The sequence below is a fragment of the Carassius carassius genome, chromosome 7, assembly GCF_963082965.1.
Source record: "Carassius carassius chromosome 7, fCarCar2.1, whole genome shotgun sequence".
NCBI classification, from domain to species: Eukaryota; Metazoa; Chordata; class Actinopteri; order Cypriniformes; family Cyprinidae; genus Carassius; species Carassius carassius.
In genome coordinates this window covers 2,140,908-2,163,664 of record NC_081761.1, presented here as the reverse complement: position 1 = coordinate 2,163,664, position 22,757 = coordinate 2,140,908, and the positions used below count along the sequence as shown (strand labels likewise).

The window sequence follows — 22,757 nt, the reverse complement described above, 5'->3', positions numbered from 1 at the left end:
TAATTTAATATCTACTATTTTCTAAATATTATGAAATTCAAGATTGCCGCCCCATGATGATGTCATAATATGCAAATTAGACCAGTATATTTAAACCCCACATGAACTTTCGATCATGCCCAACATTTTTCTAATTTACAGTAGATCTCTATCTTCAAACCCTTTCAAGCCTCAAGCTTGATGTCAAAATCCAGCATTTTTCCAAAAATTCCCTGGCGCCTAAAGGGTTAACATCAAACCATTGCTTTGGGTTAAAATATGAGCTCATAGTCCATAACAACACTTCCTCCAGTGAAAAAGTCCATCTCCTGTTGTCTCTCACATCAAAATCCACCAGATATTTGTTTAGAGCTGTTTAAACTGTGCTTTATCTGTGCAGATTTCTCTCCTGATTCAGCCCAGAACACTTTTTCACTTTGAATTAAAAAAAAGCCATAATGATCAGTTTGTTTCTTACAAACATGCAGCTTTTAAATTCTCCAGATGGTAGCTGATGGACTGGATTGGTGAGGATTACTTGTGGATTATTGTGATGTTTTTAATCCGCTCTCATTCTGACGGCACCCATTCACTGCAGAGCATCCACTGGTGAGCGAGTGATGCAATGCTACATTACAAAGTCATCTAAATCTCAGTTTAGTACATTTTCAGCAAATTTTGGATGAACTGTCCCTTTAACAGACAGTCCACATAACTGGTTAAGAACACACTGCAATGACAATCATTTACCAAACTCAAAACTTCACGTGTGTTACAGACATTGAGCTCCAAGTTCCTTACATTTCCAATGTCACCTACTCCAAGAAAGCATAAAAGCTAACACGGTACAACAAAACAAACATTCTGCCTGTGCCGTCTCACACCAATTCTAGCAACATCGACATTGTGTAATGAAACAGACCATGATGTGCATGAAATGCATTTAACTTTTTTGTTGTTGTTTTGTTTTGTTTTCATCACTCGTCTGGCCAAAATCATTTCGGGAGCTTCACTTTGAATGTTTTTATAACCCCCAAACCCCACATAAAGTCATCTTCTCAAGATGCTCGCTGTGTAAAATAGATTTTTTTAGGCACTTCTACTGTTTATCAAATAAAACAGGTTTATCGGCGAGAGCGCAGGGCTCTCCATTCACAACGCCTCAAAGATAGTCTACTGCAATGTTTCCCCCTCGTCATTTCCGTTCGCTGGGCACCGTGTGAGTGGGACTACGAACAGGCCCCAGACAATTTGGAGAAGAAGTCCGTTTCGTGTGTGAGTTTGTTTACAGCAGCTCTCCAGTTTAATGTTCAATAAGCCCTTGGCACGGGATAGAAGCCAGAATCGACTCCCAGATGGCCAGTGTTTCCACAGACACATCGAAATCATTCAGCGTCCATTTAAAACAAAAAAGGAAAGAGTGAAACACAGTACTTTAGGAGAGACGCAGACAGAAACGTGGTTGCATGGCACGCGGTTTGCCACATTCGCACTCGCGACACTGACAGGTTTTCAAATCAGTATGCGCTTTGTGTCCTTGTAAACCTTTCTTTGGCCAGTGGGGATGAAGAGTTGGGAATAACATCTTTCCAAAGACAGCTCGAGTCCAAGAAGGGAGGTGCATTTTGACCAGTAGACAATCTTCTGTGTGTACGCCATGTCACATTCTGTGTTTTTGTAAATTAAAATAAGAAACAAAGTCCCTATTTCCCCTCTCTAGAGGGTGCATGGGGAAGTTTAAGACATCCTCTGCAGGAGACGTCCTCCCGTTCAAGACAATCAAGCACTTATTATTAAGCACTATTTCTGACAGTGCAAACCATGTGTGTGTGTGTGTGTGTGTGTGTGTGTCCCCTCGCTCGTCGCTCACTCATTGTGCATTTGTATTTAAAACAACTATGGGAGAAAAATACACATTATCTGACGGGTGACCGATCATTCGGATGAAATCTCACTTATGCCTCTATGAAACGTGCTGTACATTAACATACATATATATTTATAGATACTCGTTTATATTTTCTAGTCTCGTTTTTTTAAGTTAGAAATCGGTTGAGTCACCTTTCCGAGAATTAACAGGTATACGGTGTGTGTGTTCTGTGTGTTACGCTTTAGCATGCAGGTTGCTGTAATTCTAAAGGGGAGGAGGGTAGGTCGTATTTACACGGGGATCTTTTTGGGTTTCTCAAAGCAGCTTCCTGACACCCCGTTGTTCCTCTTCGGTGGTTTACTTCAAGATGATCTGCGCAAACAGAAGAGAGAAAAAACACAAAACGGCATGGGAATATTAGTAAAGGCTTGTTAAGAAGCATCAGTCGATCTTTAGTGCTCTGATTGACAGCTATGTGTCGTCTGCATGTGTGTGGATATAGACGGCATGAGCGAGGGATGTGCATGCTAATTACTGAGCGTATGCATGTTAATGTAGTGGTTATGAGCTCTCGTTTGTACGGTAGTGACTCAAATGCTCCCTAGAAAGTCGTGTGTAGTGTTCTCAGGTGTGGAAAGCAGCGAACGCAAAGGAGTTGGATAAAAAGTAAGCGTCTTGTTTGCAAACGAAAGTGGAAAAGTTTAGAGCATTTCAAGTCTCTTATGTTAATAAAAGTTGCATTTATTGGATCAAAAATACAAAATAAATAAATAAACAAACTGTCTTCTATGTGAATATCTCTTAAAATGTAATTCACTGATGTGATCAAAGCTGAATTTTTTTCAGTCTTCAGTGTAATATGATCCTATAGAAAACATTCTAGATTAAGAAACATTTCTGATTATTGTCAATGTTGAAAACAGTTGTGCTGAACAATATTTTTGTGGAAAACGTGGTGCATCTTATTTTTCAGGATTGTTTAAAGAACAGAAAGTTAAAAATCACATTCCATGAAGATATTTTGTAAATTTCCTACCATAAATATATAAAAACAAATTTTTTGATTAGTAATATGCATTGCTTAGAACTTAATTTGGACAACTTTAAAGATGATTTTCTCAGTATTTAGATTTTATTCTCTCAGATTCCAGATATTCAAATAGCTGTACCAAAGTTTGTCCTCTATGCATCAATTGAAAGCTTATTTATTCAGTTAACCTTATGTATGCTTTTAAATAATAATAATAATAATAAAAAAAATACCCTTACAACTGGTCCAGGGTTACATATATAATTTATAAATAGTACTGTTTTATGAAAGCTGGTCTCGTTTCCCAGTATAACTAATATTTTGCCTGGATCCAAAACATCTTGATATGTATTCCAGAAGTAGCCCAAGCCAAACAGTAGAATTGCAGTGATCAGGAAGCATGTGGCACCCTAGTTTAGTCACAAAAAGTGGAAAGTTACTATGAAACACCGTCAGCGTTGTGAGCAGAGCATTGAGGCGAGACGACAGTGTGGAAGCTTGATAGCCGGCTGCACCGAGGCATGATGGGAAAGCAAGGCCAGAGAGGGTTCATGCAGGTCACACAGAGCCTGATGAGACGATGCTGATGTAGGAAAGCGAGCGACTCTATGTCGTGTTGGATCGGGATGTATGTGATGTCAGTCAGGTTCAGCTAATATATCATTTATTTCAGACTACTGTATTTAAAGAACACGTGAAGTTTTCTGTCCTGGTTTAATGTATTCCCTGTTGAATCAGGAATCTGGAGAAGTATATCACTAGCAGAGAAAAAAACACACAAAGCTGCCTCCGACAGATGGGCAACAAATAAATGAAGTATTAATTAAGACATAATGACAAACTATGACATGCTACTCATAATCAGACGGAATTTTTATTATATTTCATTTCAACATAATTATATTATTAGAATGAATTCTTAAAACTTGTGTTTATTTGTTAATTTATAGATATTTCATTTATCAACAGTAAACATGCTAATAATGTAAATACACGTTAAAAACAATAACACATTATTTAAATTAATGTTTTATTATGTATTTTTGACGATGTCAAAATATAATCTAAATGTATTTAGTTTATTTATATTTACTGTATGTATGTGTGTGTATGTATTACACACACACACACACACACACATAAAATAACTGTTGTAATTCATAATAGTAAATACACATTTTAAAACACATTTTAAAAGAATAACAAATACGTTATATAAAGACTATATAATACTTATCTTTTTTAAATAATTTACCTATTTTGTTATTATAATAAAATAAGTAAATAAGTAATTCTGTACAGCTTTACATTTTTAAATGTGAATATCTTGTGAATTTTTACTATTTAAAATGATTTAAAATATATTTTATTGATTGTTTTTTTTATGTCATTTATATATATATATATTTATACACACGCACACACACACACACACACACACACACACACACACACACACACACACACACACACACACACACACACACACACACACACACACACACGATAGCATACTCAAATACATTAATAATAAATATTTATTTAATAATACTTTTTTTTAACTTTTAGGACAACATTTGATATTTGACAGCTATGTGGTTATTTTAAATTACATTATTTCAAAATAAGTAATAAGTAGACAGTGGTTAAAAGATTTCAATTTAAATATACTTTGAATTAAATCAGTCTAAATCTTCAGCCGCTGCTCTTTGTGTCCAGGAGGAGACGCTGCTGCTCTCTCTCTCTCTCTCTATCACTCTCTCTCTCTGTCTCTGTCTCGTTCTCTCTCCGTCTCTCTCTCTATCACACACTCTCTCTCTCTCTCTCTCTCTATCACACTCTCTCTCTATCACACTCTCGCTCTCTCTCTCTCTCTCTCTCTATCAGACACACACACACACTCTCTCTCTCTCTCTCACACACTTTCTCTCTCTCTCTCCCACACTCTCTCTCTATCACACGCTCTCTCTCTCTCTCTCTCTCTCTCTCTATCACACACACACACACTCTCTCTCTCTATCACACACTTTCTCTCTCTCTCTCTCCCACACTCTCTCTCTATCACTCTCTCTCTCTCTCTCTATCACACACACACTCTCTCTCTCTCTCTCTCTCTCTCTATCACACACTTTCTCTCTCTCTCTCTCCCACACTCTCTCTCTCTATCACACACACACACACACACACACTCTCTCTCTCTCTCTCTCTCTCTCTATCACACACACACACACTCTCTCTCTCTCTATCACACACACACACACACTCTCTCTCTCTCTCTCTCTCTCTCTCTCTCTCTCTCTCTATCACACACTTTCTCTCTCTCTCTCTCCCACACTCTCTCTCTCTCTCTATCACACACACACACACACTCTCTCTCTCTCTCTCTCTCTCTCTCTCTCTCTCTCTCTATCACACACACACACACTCTCTCTCTCTCTCTCTCACTTCCGGTGTGACGTGTGACTGCTGAGTGTGAGAGGAGCGTTTGCGAGTGAATTGGAGCTTGTGAGTGAATTCTTTTTTTCTTTCTTTTTTTCTTTCTTTCTTGTATGGGTTAGTGTTAAGAAGTGGTGGTGTATTTGTTGGTTTGGGCCGCGTGCTACCGTGCTTTTTTTTGCGGGCAGCATGACGGCCCCACATATGCAAGGTTTGAGTAAACTCACACGGCACCATGGAGTAAAAGTGGCGGCCGCGGTGAGCGTGGAAGACTGTTGCCTGGCTGCAGGAGAGGTTGTTGGGCATGAACATATCATGTCGGCCTCCAGAATGAACAGTGCCATTGTCATCTTTCTTAGCTCTGTTGAAAAGGCAAATGACCTAGTTGAGAATGTTATAGTGATTGAGAATCTTTTTACTCATGTTCTACCACTTTCTATGCCATCAAAAAAAGTTGTTGTCGAAATTCTGTTTGGTCAGAATTTTATCCTCGATATGGAAAATTGCTCTCAAGTATTAAAATGATACCGATTGTTAGTGGATCTCCTCTTTTGAAACATGTGGTTTCATTTAGGAGATTCGTTTACATGATCCTAAAAGATGACGAGGATTTAGATCTTTCTCTGCATATAAAAGTGGACGAGTTTGATTATGTCGTTTATGTTACCACGGACAAGATGAAGTGCTTTAAATGCGGATTAGCGGGCCACTTGCACCGTGTCTGTCCTGGGAAAAATACGGAAAACGGCGCAGCGGCTGATGGCGTTAATGTTAGTGAGCCGGTCGAGTCTGGTCCGTCAGACGCGGTTCGGCCGGCAACAGAGACGGGTGCGGCGGGAACAGGTGCAGCGGGAACAGGTGCGACAGAGACGGGAGCGGCGGGGACAGGTGCAGCGGGAACAGGTGCGACAGAGACGGGAGCGGCGGGGACAGGTGCAGTGGGAACAGGTGCGACAGAGACGGGAGCGGCGGGGACAGGTGCAGCGGGAACAGGTGCGACAGAGACGGGAGCGGCGGGGACAGGTGCAGCAGGAACAGGTGCGACAGAGACGGGAGCGGCGGGGACAGGTGCAGCGGGAACAGGTGCGACAGAGACGGGAGCGGCGGGGACAGGCGCAGCGGGAACAGGTGCGACAGAGACGGGAGCGGCGGGGACAGGTGCAGCGGGAACAGGTGCGACAGAGACGGGAGCGGCGGGGACAGGTGCAGCGGGAACAGGTGCGACAGAGACGGGAACGGCGGGGACAGGTGCAGCGGGAACAGGTGCGACAGAGACGGGAGCGGCGGGGTCAGGTGCAGCGGGAACAGGTGCGACAGAGACGGGAGCGGCGGGGACAGGTGCAGCGGGAACAGGTGCGACAGAGACGGGAGCGGCGGGGACAGGTGCAGCGGGAACAGGTGCGACAGAGACGGGAGCGGCGGGGACAGGTGCAGCGGGGACAGGTGCGACAGAGATGGGAGCGGCGGGGACAGGTGCAGCGGGAACAGGTGCGACACAGACGGGAGCGGCGGGGACAGGTGCAGCGGGAACAGGTGCGACACAGACGGGAGCGGCGGGGACAGGTGCAGCGGGAACAGGTGTGACACAGACGGGAGCGGCGGGGACAGGTGCAGCGGGAACAGGTGCGACAGAGACGGGAGCGGCGGGGACAGGTGCAGCGGGGACAGGTGCGGTGGAGGAAAGAGCTGCAGAGAATCCGACCGCGGCCGAGAGTGCGGCGATCCAGGTAAATGAACCTGAAAATGTGGTTGAGGAAAATAGACTGGGTGATGTTGAAACATCGAATACGCAAAAAAGTGTTAATTTACCTAATGTTTTACTGCTCGATTCTTTTTGTGATGGCATTGAAATGGAGACAGAGCAGATTGATTTCAAAGTTCCGTCGAAAAGGAAAACATCTGTCGAGTTTCAGACGGTTAGAGCTAAAAAAGCTGACGTGGATGCTTGTTGTGGTGAAAGTGACAGTGAATCTTCTGATTCTAGCGTCAGTCTCTCTCAGAGTGACTTCTCTAGTCGAGGTTGTGAAGTGGAAGACATTAAACTGTTTTTAAAAGCTACTAAAAACAAGAGAGGGGTCTGTGTAGCTGATTATTTTTCTGACACGAAGCAGTTCATTGATAAAACCAGGTTTTTTATGTCGGAGAGTTTGTTTACAAACAAGGAGTTATATCGACTAAAAAAGATTGTGAGAAAACTCACTTCTGACAATGCCAATGATGGCAGTGAGAAAGTATAGCAGCCTGGCTAGTAATGTGTTGTGTGTTTATGGAGTGCTAATTTGTGTCTTAGTCTCTTTCATTTCTCCAAGTATGAGTGAAGTGAATATTGCGACTTTAAACACAAATGGAGTAAGAGAAATGAGAAAAAGAACAGCTAAGTTTCAAGTAGTTAAACAAAAAAGAATAGATGTTCTTATGTTGCAAGAAACGCATAGTGACTTAAGGAATGCATCTGATTGGGCTGAGGAGTGGGACGGGGTCTCTGTGTTGAGCCACAACACCTCTGTTAGCGGAGGGGTGGCTATTCTTTTTTCTAAGGCTTTTAATCCAACTTCTTATCAGGTTGATGAAGTAGTCAAGGGCAGGCTCTTAAAAGTAAGAGCTATTTTTGAGAATTTTATTTTTGTTTTTATCTGCGTGTATATTCTAACTGCACCAATAGAAAGAATGCTACTTTAAATACTTTGTTTTCAGTCTTACAAAAATGCTGTGTAGAAGAATATTTATTCGTGGGTGGTGACTTTAACTGTACACAGTCAAACTTGGACAGAAACCATATTGAACCTCACTTGCCGTCTCGTAATCGTTTGATCCAGTTTCTCAAAACCCATGAGCTATGTGATGTTTGGAGACAGTTTAATGGGGCAAAAAAACAGTATACTTGGACTCATGTTCGTGACAGTGTGATTTCGCTGGCAAGATTGGATCGGTTTTATGTTTTTAAGCATCACTGTAATATTGTAAAGAAATGTTTAATTACCCCAGTGAGTTTCTCTGATCACAGTATGGTGCTGTGTTCTGTGTTTTTAAACTCCGTTAAACCAAGAAGTGCATACTGGCAGCTTAACACTACTTTGTTAAGTGACAGGTACTTTAAGAACATGTTTAAACTGTTTTGGGATGAGTTCAGAACCACAAAGGGTTCTTTTAAGTCTCTACGACAGTGGTGGGATTTTGGGAAAGCCCAAATAAAACAATTTTGTTAGCAGTATACTCAAAACGTCACTAGAGAGACAAGTTTGATTATGAACACCTTGGAGACTGACATTTTAAAACTTCTAGAATTAGCTGAGTCGACTGATGGCCAGAGGTATTTAGATTCATTGTCAAAGAAAAGGACACAGTTGGCTGATTTATTGAACATCAAAACACAGGGGGCTCTGGTCAGGTCAAGGTTCCAGAGTGTGGACCAAATGGATGCTCCATCCAAGTTCTTTTTTAACCTGGAGAAAAAGAACGGTCAGAGCAGAGTCATCCATGCTCTGCGCTATGAGTCTGGAGGTTTATTGACAGACTTTGCGGACATTCGCAAGAGAGCAGTTGTGTTCTATGAAAACCTGTATAAAAACGAACTTGGGCCAGAATACAGGAGTGACAGCGATTTTTTCAGCGACTTACCCCAGGTGTCTGAGGAAGTCAATGCTGAGATCTCTGGTGCTTTGAGCATGGGCGAAATGTACAAGGCTCTACAAGGAATGGAGTCTGGAAAGGCGCCAGGCATTGACGGCCTGCCAGTAGACTTTTATAAGTCCTTCTGGTCAGAACTGAGAGAAGACCTTCTGGAGGTATTGAATGAAAGCTTGAGCTGCCGTAGAGCAGTGCTTACCCTCCTGCCCAAGAAAGCAGACCTTACGGACATAAAGTGCTGGCGGCCCGTTTCGCTACTCTGTAGCGATTACAAACTGCTCTCGAAAACCTTGGCTAACAGGCTAGCAGGAGCGATGGATGGTGTCATCCATCCTGACCAGACCTACTGTGTTCCTGGTAGGTCAATATTTGACAATGTTTCTTTGATTCGGGATATTTTAGAGGTCTCCAAGATGGTGAATCTAGACTGTGGGTTAATCTCATTAGACCAGGAGAAAGCATTTGACCATGTTGAACATCGCTATTTGTGGAGAGTTTTAGAGGCTTTTGGGTTTTGTCAAAATTTTATAAATTGTATTAAAGTTCTTTACAGTGGCGTTGAGAGTATTGTGAAAGTGAACGGTGGTTTATGTGCTCCTTTTAAAGTTCATAGAGGTGTCAGGCAGGGGTGTTCATTGTCTGGTATGCTCTACTCTTTGGCAATAGAGCCACTTTTACAGCAAATATGGGTTAGTTTGGGGAAAATCAGGTTTTAAATACTTAGGAGTGTATTTTGGTGATGAGTTAACAGTGCAAAAGAATTGGGAAGGAGTCATTGAAAGAGTGAAAGGCCGCCTGGATAAATGGAGATGGTTAATTCCAAAAATGTCATATAGAGGGCGTATATTAATTATAAATAATTTAGTCGCTTCTTCAATATGGCATAGGGTTGCATGTATTGACCCTCCATCGCATCTGTTAGTAAAAATCCAGGCAATTTTAGTAGACTTCTTCTGGGATAAATTGCATTGGATTCCACAGAATGTTTTATTCTTGCCTAAGGAGGAGGGTGGACAGGGCTTAATTCATCTTCAAAGTAGAGTAGCAACTTTTCGGTTGCAATTCATTCAAAAACTTCTTCTTGGTTCAGCTGAATGTAGACGGTGTGCTGTTGCATATGTGATTTTACGTAAACTTGAGAATCTGGGACTAGATAAAACTCTTTTTTTACTCGACCCACTGAAATTGAACACTTCTGGATTACCAGTTTTTTATAGAAACCTCTTTAAGGTGTGGAGTCTTTTTGTTTTTAAAAAAACAGAGGGTTCAGAGTCACTTCATTGGTTGTTAGAAGAGCCTTTAATCCGTGGGGCACGTCTGGATTTGTCTGCCAGTGGACTGTACCCAGGACTTAACAAGACACTCACTGACAGTAAAATCATCCCTTTGGGACAGTTACTGGAAGTATCAGGAATGGATTTCATGAATGATGAAGCAACGGCTCAACATCTGGAGATTCGATCAACCCTTTCTTTTTGCTTTTAGAAGTAATTTTTCAGAGGTGTAACGAAACTTTTTCTACTGTGTTATTTATTTTGGGTTTTAAATATGTGTTGAAAAACAGATTTGTGTGTCAGTTGTTAAATTGTGTTTTAGGCCAAGCAAAATTGGCTATTTATATAAGTAGAAAAAAGAAAGTTGAGCAAAATTTGGGACAGAATGTAGTAGCAATGTTTTCAAACATGGTGAAAGCAAGAATATTGATTGATTTTGCTTATTACAAGCAAATGGATGATCTCATTACCTTTGAAGGTATTTGGTGTTGCAACGAGGCTTTGTGTTTTGTATCTGAAGGTGATTTGTTTTTTACACATTTATTGTGAGTTGAGGTTGCTCTTAATATTTATGCACAGTGTAATTTAATTGTACTGTGAGATGTATTTGTAATAAGTTCTGTTAAAATTCAAAATTCTCTCTATCACACACTTTCTCTCTCTCTCTCTCCCACACTCTCTCTCTCTCTCTCTCTATCACACACACACACTCTCTCTCTCTCTCTCTCTCTCTCTATCACACACACACTCTCTCTCTCTCTCTCTCTCTCTCTATCACACACACACTCTCTCTCTCTCTCTCTATCACACACACACACACACTCTCTCTCTCTCTCTCTCTCTCTCTCCATCACACACTCTCTCTCTCTCTCTCTCCATCACACTCTCTCTCTCTCTCTCTCTCTATCACACACACACTCTCTCTCTCTCTCTCTCTATCACACACACACACTCTCTCTCTCTCTCTCTCTCTCTCTCTCTCTCTATCACACACACACACACACACTCTCTCTCTCTCTCTCTCTCTCTCTCTCTATCACACACACACACACTCTCTCTCTCTCTATCACACACACACACACTCTCTCTCTCTCTCTCTCTCTCTTTCTCTCTCTCTCTATCACACACACACACACTCTCTCTCTCTCTCTCTCTCTCTCTCTCTCTTTCTCTATCACACACACACACACTCTCTCTCTCTCTCTCTCTCTATCACACTCTCTCTCTCTCTCTCTGTATAATTAAAGTCATGTGTGAGGTCAGTGCTGGCGGTGATGAGTCAGCGGTGTCTGTCTGGGTCTGAGACTGACGCAAACAAACTCCACAGAAAAGGCCTCTGTGTAACATCATGAGTCTCAAGCTATTCTGAATGGAAGCATCTGCTAAATGTATGATATAAATATTAATGCTTGTATTTTGAAAGTCATGCAATGCATGTCTCAAGCCAACATGAAATTTAAATGGGCTATATTTACTTTCTGAACGGTTTCTGTGCTGGGCTTGTTATTCTGAAGAAAATAATATTTCCATCCGAGCCACCTGTAATGGAGACACTTCTCTCTATTAAACCGTTTTATCACATTTTTACTTACATTTCTTCCTGCTGGACTCAAAATAATAAATCATTTGAATTTCAAATAATTTGAAACAAAACAAATAATACATAATAGAATAGAATATAAAATATGAATGAGCAATATATAAATGAAAAATATATACAAATATATTATTATTAAATAAAATTAATTCTTATGATTATCATAATTTTTGTCATTATTATTATTACAGTTTTATCATTTATTTCTCTGAGGTTTTGTCATTTACAATATTTTAAATTAATTCATAACAACAATGACAACAGAAATTATTTAAATATACTGTTGTTTTTAAATTGGCAAATAATTAAAATAAATGAAATGGCATTATTATTATTAATGGATTTTAAAATTTATTTTAAAATAAAGTAAAATGTTATTTAAAAAAAAAATTAGATTAAAAAAATTACTGAATTATAATTTTTTTTATGAATAAAAATTAAATTTTTATTATAATTAAATTTAATTATCATTTTAATAATATTTAAGAATTAGATTACAAGAATGAGTTTAATGTAAGCAAAAACAGATGAAATATATATAAGAACTAGTTTAACAGTAGTTTAACGGTAAATCATTTATTATTATTATTATTATTATATTAATTTAAAATGCTTTGAAAACACTGCAGGAAGCACATCTTCTCTGCTCAGATTTCTCTCCTGCTAGGTGGCGCTACAGAGCCTGGAAGTGTCTGGCAGAAGCCCCTCAGGAAACAGGTTCAGTTTCACATGACAAGACTACAAATAACCTGGACGTATGTCCCAGTTCCTGATGCAGCCCTGGAACAACAGGAAATGCTGCTCGCTGACAGGAAGGCTTCGTCTAAAAGTGCTGGAAGTCTCCTTGCATGAACAATACCCGAAGAAAGGGAGCGGACCAAAGAGGATCTTTTTTTAACATCGCAGCTATGATGGGTGCATTTTTTGCTGAAGTTAATAAGCAAGTGTAAATAAATGTCACGGGATTATTATTATTACCAGATTTTAAAATAATGTTATTAAGTAAAATGTTATATATAAAACCATTACTACTCATAGTGTTAATATATAAAGGAAAATTGATGTTCACATACTGTATTTTTAAACTATTAATAATAATAATAAAAATAATAATAACAATAATTACTATAAAAAAATGTAATGATGTTTAAAAAAACTTTTTTTTATAAAAAAAAAATTATTTAAAAATATAATCATTCACATTAATTTCTGTGATTTTGAAATGTACTATATTTTTAAACTATTAACAATAATAATACAAAAAATAATAATTATTATTATTTAAATATGTAATTCGTTTAAAAAGTGTTTTTTATGTAAAAACTTTTATATAAAAATAATCATTTAAAAAAATATATATTTAAGAATTTAATATAAGTGGTTAAACAGTAAAAAAATATATTATTATGATTATTAATTTAAAATGTTAGGGATTAAAATGATAATTATTTCCATATATTTATGAATTTAATAACAGTGTTAAAAAACGAATAATCAATTGTATTATTATTATTAATTTAAAATGCTGTTTGTTATTCAGTTATTCAACAATATTAAAATACTACTATCATTATCGGGTTATTAAACATTGTTAAATTGACTGTTCGCTGGACGCCTGCTTTCCTGAAGCCTGAGACGGACATTAATAATAGAACTAGAACGGAGTGAGGCATGTCTATTTTTAGCCGGTGTGTGTGTGTGTGTGTGTGTAGATGAGGAAGGATATCTTGACATCAAAACAAAGCAAGGACATGCAGAACAAAACGAGAAAATAATGCAACACAACACAACTACTATTTGCCAATGTGCGAGCTCTGAATAAGCACTGAACTGAGCGCAAGTGCCAGGTTTTGCCGGGAGATTGTGCACTGATCGCCATGGCGACCGCGGAATGAATTTGTAGCAAAGTGCTTATTCAGAGCTCAGGGATTCATGAAAGAAAGCTTTTAAAAGGAGCAAACCTGATTGGCTGGTGCTGTTGTTGCGTAGGGGACACTTGTGGCAGGAGTTGTTGCTGCAGAGACAGTAGCAGGCGTAGCACTGTACATCATGGGTACTTTTTCAGGAAGGGAACCATGGAAGCAATGAACAGGTAGGTGGAGCATTATGGAAACAGGTGTTTGGTTGGTTGGTAGGGTTTTTGTAGTTTGTTTTGGTCGTTTAGCAATGGTGTATATCACAGAGCAGCAAGCCATCGTTAGGTTAAACCAGCGGATGGCATGCAATCACGATGCAAAGCGAGAGAAGCATGGGAAACAAAACCATTAACAACAAAAGAAGAGGAGAAAGGCTGATTATAAATCACCTCAAGGAAATTTAACAGCATTATCAGTTTGTACCCAGAGAAGTCTGGCGTGAGCGGTTCGTGCACGAGCGGTTTCACACTTCTTTAAGCACTGATCCTGCCATCTACGGAAAACTACACACAAGTTCAGGATCGACTCCACTCTTTCTCTAGGAAACTGATCAAATTTCCCAATCAACTCTACACAAGCCTATCATTCACACAAACCAATGACTGTTTGCAACAATCAACTGATATTAATAACAATTAGAATAATAATGGTGACTGTAAAAATAAAAGTTATAATATATATGAATTGTATATAAAAAGTGAACGTAAAAAGACCACAGTAAAAATGTAAAATATATTTAAACAATAATAATAAAAATTAATTTAGAATGAATGGAATACATAAAATATAAAGAATTACAATTTAAAACAATTAAATAATATTAATAATACTGTAAAAATTTAAAAGTAAAATTTATATGAATTTAAAAATTATAAACTTTAAATTTACAGTAAAATTAAAATAAAATCCACAAAAAATAATTTAGAATGAATGAATGTAAAATACATATAATTCCTATAATTCAAATAAGATTAAAAAAATATTGGAATTTGAAATAAGTTAAAACAAACTGAATAATAATGTATAAAATATATATAATTCCAATAATAATAATAATTATTATTATTATTACTTTTATTAAAATAATTTAAAATAATCTGGTTAACATGAATAAATAAAATATGTAGACTTATGGTAAACAATATTATTAATAATAAATGTTATTAGAAATTAAATCTAAACAAACTGATAAAATATACATAATAATAAAAATAGTAATTAGAACAAACTGAAATATGTGAATAGATAAAACATACAGAACTACTATAACAACACTAATAATAAGTATATTAAATATGCACTTAAACAAACTTTAAACTGCAAAACCCCAGAAAGAGAAATGTGAATATTTCAAACAAACCGAGTGCTCTTGCAGGTGAACAGAAGCAGAATAAAGCAGAAAACTGATGCTAATTTGGTGTTTTTGGTGTCTCGAGCTTCAAATCACCTGCAAGGGCGACTAGATCTCTACGTGAGCTGGAGAAAACAGACACAGACAAACACAGACAGGAAGAGGAGGAACCTACCAATGCTGCTAGCAGGAGCCATGCACAGAACTGACCCTGTGACCATGCAGTGAAGAGTGGAGAGAGGTTAATAGGGAAGAAAAACATATTAGACACAGAGCCAGAGATTCAGTATTCAGCATGCCATACAAATCCAATTAGGCTTGTCATTATAGATCACGCGCTCCACCGTGTCGTCATTCCGGTAAAAACTCAGCGTATTCCGGGAAGATAAACTGGATCAATATTCGCAAAGGGCCGCAATGAGAGGACAGGAGCTTAGCATTGTGAAATTAGAGCGCAGGGAAACAGTGTAGGAGAAGAGGAAGAGGGCAACAGGGCAAAAAACTAGCCACACACTCGCACACACACACAAGAGAGTCATGCGGTGAGCCAACAGCCACTCCTACGGTTAAAATAGACATAGTGCTGTTACAAAAGCCCCAGAGCTGGAGAAGAGGGAGGAATGGGGGCACAGGAGGACGGTGAAAAGAAACCCAACCACCATGTGGGTGTGTGATGACAAAATACACCTACGAGGGATTAGACAGCCGGACTCGCTCTGAGACCCTACATACGGAGAGCTTTATCTGTGTTTACTGTTATAAAAATACTGCAGTGTGTACGCCTACAGGTACAGAGCCAGAGTAGGTGGAATATATATATGGCTATTCTTTATTTTACGCTGAATACATTTCTCATATTTTTAAACTTTGATCACATGCAATAATCAAAACATATTAAAGGCATCTCAGAAAAAAATATTATTTATTTATATTATATTAAATGAATTAAAATGAAAAATATAATATTATACTATATTATATAGGACAAAAATTTGTTTTATAATAATTTTAATTTATTCTAGTCATTTTTTATATTGAGTAAATATTTTAAAAATATATAATATAGTTATTAAAATGTTACAGCAATTTCATCGGCCAGGCAAATTATTCATTTAGGTAAAAAAAAATAATAATAATAATAATAATCAGCATCCGCGAATTCTATATTTGAAATAAAGAATGTTTTAAAATATTTACACTTACATTTTATGTATAATATATATTTATATATTTTTTGTGTTCAAAATATTATATATATTTATTAATACACACAAGTTTGTAATTTCTGCAATTTTGTAGTGAAAGACAAATGTCAAAGTTTATTTAAATTAATTCTAAAAAAAATGCAATGCTATTTTAGCACCACTGAGATATTAGAATTAGTTTTATTTTGAATTAGTTTTTATTTCTTGAAACTTTTTTTATTAACATTTTTTGTTTGAATTATTTTGTTTTTTATGAATGTCTATTAATGTTTTTTAATTTTCATTTCAGTTTTAGTTTGAATTATTTTAGCACATCAAGAAAAGTTGCCTCAGCCACTAGCAAGCCACTTTTATTCATATATTTGTTATTTTATTTTATTTAAATTAATATTTTAATAAAACAAAATTTTTACTCAACAACAATAATTGCAATCAAAAACTGTAATACATTATGTATTGACCAGTATTGATGGGAATCGATCTATATATATATATATATATATATATATGTATGTATAAAATCATTGCGCTGTATCAGTACATTTGTAAATGCATTTTAGCATGCAGATCAAACCGCCTCTAGATTAGATTAGAATTTTTCTAATTTTATCTATGGCCGGCTATCATTTTTAGATCAAAGTATCCCAGCAGTACTGTCCAAATTAAAGTCAGCAGTGCTCTCGAAATAATGTCTGTATTTTCCCTTCTAAAAAAACGTTATGCATTAGTATTCCGTGCACACACACTGCATGCAAAATTGGGACACGTTGCTGTTTAAAAGCCTCGGTTATGACGTTTGCGCCAGGATCGGGGAAGAGAAAAAGGGTGTAACGTTTAGAGGGTGACCCAGGGATTAATACAAAGCAGTGCTGGAGGAGTGTTTGGGTTTGTGTGTGTGCATGTGTGTCTGTTCTCACCTGTGGGAAAGAACGCAGCGGTGGGCTGCTGGAGCTGTGCATTGGCCAAAGCCTGTTGGTAGTGCAAGACACTGGGGTTGAAGAGCGTGCTGGCCCCGTTACTCTTTTCTAGTGCCTGTCTCTTTGGTAGGGGCTGCAGGACTCCATGGGGAAACGCCTGAGCGTGAAAGAGAACATGCACCAGTTAAACGAGTCTTGCACCACTTCTATATCCATGCACATGTTGACTGGAAGCTGCATCGCTCCGTTTTACACAAGGACGACGACAACCGTCGCTAGATACTTAAGCAAGGCACTTACGTTTACTAAATAAAGCTACTTTACTTTGAAAGACGACACAACATTCTTTCTTCAAAATTGACTACAATGTGACTTTTACTGTTTATATCAAAACAAAGAAGCCAAATTAAAAACTTCTGTCAGTCGCTACAGTACATTAAAAAAGCTACATGCAAAGCAAAAGGTGAAAGGTCATAGTACCAGATCTACAGATGCCTCGAGGGGTCGCTTCATTGCTTTGGCAGTCGACTGAGTCTTTTAATAGCAGGCAGCGAGCACATGATGGCAGTGGGCCAATGGGATTCAAGCGTATTAACATACAGGTAACAGCAAGCAGAGGTGCATCATGGGGACAGCATTGCATTGTGGAATAGGTGAGAAGGAAAAAAACAAAAACAAAAATAATCTGAATGCAGTAATACCACATACAAAACAATAGGCATGCACATAAACGAAAAAACTTGTCTCAAAGAAACATTTCACTACGTTCTGAATTAGTACGAAAGCACAAAGCATCTACAATACCTGTGTTAAAAGCGTCAGAAATCAAGAGTCTCACCATTTACCAATCAAACGTCAAACACGCTAATGGGATTGTAGATATTAGTGTTATAAGAGCTCGCTGCATAAAAAACACACCCGATATCTGTGTGCATAACATCTGGCGAATTCAAGTTGTGTCAGGTAGGCATCAACGTCATTTGGCTGTGTTCGGAAGCAACGTGAGGTTGCATGCTGTCTATTAAGACTGGAATTGGGTGCAATCCGCATGGGCCAAGTTAGCCAATTCGACCAGCGCTCATCAGGCGATTTTAACATGGTGCAGCGAAAACATTTACATGACATTTACCAGCACTAAGCAAAAAGGAAACAAAAGGACACCGAAACGCCTTCCCTGAGATTTGTTTCAGTCACAATGTGTTGCAATTTCTTGCAACTAGCATAATGTAAATCGTAAATGTCACGGAACCAAAAGAAAAAAACTGATGTGATTGATCACAGAATGTGGAGCTCTGTTTATTCTTATATTTGAGAACGTCCAATTTAAGTTATTTTACGCTGGACATTTTAAAAGCATTACTAGTTTTTATTTATTGTGGCCCATTTTAATTTCTTTCTTTTTACATTTAAATATTTATATGCAACTTACATTGCACACATTGGAATATGCCTCGCCAATAAAATGCCATGCAAAAGTACTGGTAATAAGTAAAGATGTGGCAGCAAAAAAGGACACTTGAAATGAGATGACGCTGAGGGCCATGCAGAAATGCTTGAAATCAGAATAGCCACACACCAAAAAAATCGGATGTTGAATGGAAAAGAAAAAATGCATGTTTTTCTTTATAATAAAGTCACAGAAAAAGGGTATGAGGGAAATACAATGCATCATTTAAAGACATTTTATTGCCAGGAAAAACATAAATGTCTGGACTCTCTCGAGCTCTGCTCAAAAACCTAGTGAGCTGCATTGTTGTCTACATAAATGCTACCTTCTCAAGCATATATGACTTATTTGAAACAATCTACATAGGCAGCAACTTCTCACGCAAAGTGCACTGGAGTCATAATTACTCATTACAAAATAGTTTGTATTTTAATTGCAGCATTCACAAATAATGAATATAATGGTAATTTGTTATGATTTAACTACTTTAGTGATAGCTTTGGTGTTAAAATAGAACTGTATTGCTCTCATTGTCATCTTAGGTTTTTTCACTGAGCTTGTCGTAATACATTCTGGGATTAAATTCTCCCTGAAGGATATCTGCTGCATGAATTTATGCAAAACAAGGCATCTTGGAAAGCAGCATAATAATGCACAAATCCTTTGGAACAGTCTTGGCGTCACGTTTATGATAGTCTAGTGCCGTCTAGGAAGAAAGATCAGTAGGTTTAGGAACAGAGCTGGCAAGTACAGCTTTTAATAAACATCAGAATAAGATGCACTTTAATTGTGCATGTTGAAGGTTTTCTTGTAACCAAGAGTTGAATGTTTTGCTCCCCTCCGCCAACATAGAGAACCATTAAAATAAATATGCCACCCACGGGGATTTATCATACAGAATTACATAACCTTCCACTGGTGAAAAAAAAATAAACGAAACAAAACAAAGACCAACTAAAAGGCAAAAAAATGAAGAAACTATAACTGTATCATCTGACTTCTCTGGGGTCGCATTGGGGATCGATTGCTTCAGCGTTCCTACAGTAACTGGCCCGGTTTGAACCCTAGAAAAAAATCTGTTTCGTTATCTGCATTACATCATAATCAGGAAAGGACATTGCACCTTAAGGCTAACAGCGTTTTACCCTGTAGCCAAAGCTGGTGGTTTATCTTAGGTCACCGAATGCTCTGGCTTTATTTTCACTCTTGTTTTATTGTTATGGCTGGTGAGCCAATACTGTCCTTGCATCAACCTCTGACCCAGACGTTACAGTGGAAAAAGACAAAAGGTTCAGGGCAAAAGCAAAAGCAAAAAGGGAGTAAACAGCATAACGAATGAGGCCAAGCGTGTGAATGCCATGACAGCAAATGTCGCAAACTAAAACCACACCAGTGTGAGATGTGCAAGCGGGAAAGCTTGCTGCCTATCACGGTGTCTACACCACAACCGAGTGAAGTGACCAAACTATATTCACACCGACGCAAGATGTTTCACATTTTTAACAGCAAGCTTACCATGTTGCATGTGTTGCATCACATTGTGAGCTTGCAGGACCAAACTATATCCTTACCGTTATAATCAAGAAAATAAGCATGGCTGTGCAAGGAAACAATCATTTTCATTAAATGGCAAACTCATGCATGTCGCATTTGTTGCTGCGCATTGTGAAATTGCAAAGTAGACATTTTCAGTGATTATAACAGGAGCAATCTATTTTTCATGCGTTGCATTTCTTGTAATGTCGAACAAAGTGTTCGCTTTCATTATAATCAACAAAGCTGTCTATACTGCACGCACAAAATGTCAAGCTTTTTCACGTTGCATTGTGTTGCATGCAGTTTTAACAGCTTTAGAAGGAGCAAATCAGTTGTCTTGTGTTGCTTTGCACATTGTAGTGTAAATAAATCTGAACAGCGTCTTATAATCAGTGCTCGAACTGTTCACAGTCTAGTGATTCAATGCGACAAAACTAGATCACGTCACATTTTGTCGCATCTTGCTGCTTAATTAATTTTAATGGGGAAAATCTAGTTTTCTTGTAAGCACACTGTTTGTGTGCAGTGTAGAAAAAACTATATTGCTCTCATTCTAATAAAAAAAACTGCACTGCAATGCTGCAATGCAACAATTAACTGCCACACAATTGGTTTACTTTATTATTATAAAAAAAGCTATCTGTACCACTAACTTGCAAGTTTTGTTACATCTCACCACTCTCTTCCGTTTATTTAAAAGCATGCAATTTCATTGTGTCACACCACTGGAAATGTGGACAGGTTTGCTGATTATAACAGGAGCGGTCTAGTTTTGTTGTGTTGCGTTGCATCTCTGTCTTGCAGCATAGGAAAAATATGCAATCAACAAATCTGTCTACACTGCAAATGTGCAATTCTGCTTTTGATGCATTACTCACTTGCAGCAACTCCGAGTTTCACTGGTTTTTAAGGGAGCGCAGTTGTTTATTGCTCACTTGCAGTGTAGACAAAACTAGAATGCTGCCATAATCACCAAAACTGTCTACAATGCAAGTAAGCAATGCAACAAAATCCAAATAGCATACATGCAGAAATTGTGATGCAACAAAACTTGATGACACCTGCTATAATCAAATCCATATACTATACATTGTGATGGTTACAAAATGCAACAAAACTCATTTACCGCAGTTTTTTGCACTGCTTACTTGCAGTGTAGAAAAAACCTGGTATGCTCCCATAATAAATAAACAAAAATGTCTAGTCTGCAAGCGAGTTATGCATTAAAATTGCATGCATGCAGGGATTGCAACAAACAATACTTTATAGCGGCTGTTATTATAAAAGCCATACGCATAAAAAAAAATATATATTTTGCAAGTAATGCAATGCGATTAACATTCGATGCATGCAAAGATAGCAACGCAACAAAACTTGATCACACCTGTTATAATCGAGTGCAAAATACAAAAATAAATAACGGTGCACAAAACGTACTCGGTTACTAAACGTAACCTCGGTTCTCTCTAGAAGAGCGAACGAGTACTGCGTCTTAGCTAAGACGCTACGGGAAAAGTCTCTTTTCACGAAATACTGAAGCAAAAAAATTATCCTTAATTTTGTATTTTTGTAAAGCGCATTTGCAGCAGTACACAGCCATAGGCGAGACGGCTCGCTCGCTCACTGGCTTGTTCTGCGGCAACTGCACAGCCTATCGAGCGCAGGCTGATGCAACATCAGACCAATAAGGGCGCTTCGCGCCCTTCTTGCCACTTCCCGCCGAAACGGGTGTGGCCCAACCTATAAAAGGAGCTCGAAAAGGCTGACTCACCTGATTTATTTCATCGCCGAAGCGAACCAGAGTGAATCGTACGCACGGCAGAGAACGCAGTACTCGTTCGCTCTTCTAGAGAGAACCGAGGTTACGTTTAGTAACCGAGTACGTTCTCTTACGAGAGCTCTCTCGTACTGCGTCTTAGCTAAGACGCTACGGGAACCCGATGTAAAACGCCGTGCGCGCAGGGATCACACACCGATAAACCTGAAGCAACGCCCAGGATATACAGTGCACAATCACGATGAGGCGACGCCTCTTGTGGAGTGTGCTCTGACGCCCAACGGGCACTGAAGGCCCCTGGAAGCGTAAGCTAACGCTATGGCGTCAACTATCCATCTGGATAGAGTCTGTCTCGAAACAGCCATTCCTTTGGAACGTCCACCGAATGAGACAAATAGCTGCTCCGTCTGCCTAAAGGCAGCAGAGCGAGACACATAAGCTCTTAAAACCCTGACAGGGCAAAGAAGACTCGAGTCTCCATCCTCCCCTGACACCGGCAGGGCGGACAGGGCAATAACCTGAGCCCGAAACGGTGTGTTGAGGGATTTCGGCACATAACCGTGCCTAGGTTTGAGTATGACCCTTGAGTCATTGGGCCCAAACTCCAAGCACGACTGGCTCACCGAGAGCGCGTGCAAATCACCCACACGCTTCACAGAAGCGAGAGCCAACAAGAATACTGTCTTGAACGACAGATGCTGAAGGCTAACCGATTGGATAGGCTCGAAAGGGGGACCCTTCAAGGCCTCCAAAACCGCCGCGAGGTCCCACATAGGGACTGACGGAGGCCTGGGA

The 22,757-nt window shown here is 38.7% G+C and overlaps 1 protein-coding gene across 11 annotated transcripts in view; it reads right to left on the bottom strand.

Annotated features, from left to right (window-relative positions):
- Positions 1-620: 620 nt before the first annotated feature.
- LOC132143358 (muscleblind-like protein 2a) overlaps positions 621-22,757 on the bottom strand; it is a 95,029-nt gene continuing 72,892 nt past the window's right edge. For 3 of the 11 annotated variants that reach the window (XM_059553499.1, XM_059553501.1, XM_059553500.1), the window contains exons 6-9: positions 17,683-17,736; positions 17,203-17,359; positions 15,256-15,291; positions 621-2,221 (exon numbers count right to left, since the gene is read on the bottom strand). In XM_059553499.1, coding sequence (XP_059409482.1) covers positions 2,091-2,221; positions 15,256-15,291; positions 17,203-17,359; positions 17,683-17,736 — 378 coding nt within the window. In that variant the 3' untranslated portion in view covers positions 621-2,090. Of the gene's footprint in view, positions 2,222-13,774; positions 13,870-15,255; positions 15,292-17,202; positions 17,360-17,682; positions 17,737-22,757 lie in introns of all 11 variants that reach the window. The other 8 variants (XM_059553502.1, XM_059553506.1, XM_059553508.1 and 5 more) reach the window with 8 other exon arrangements.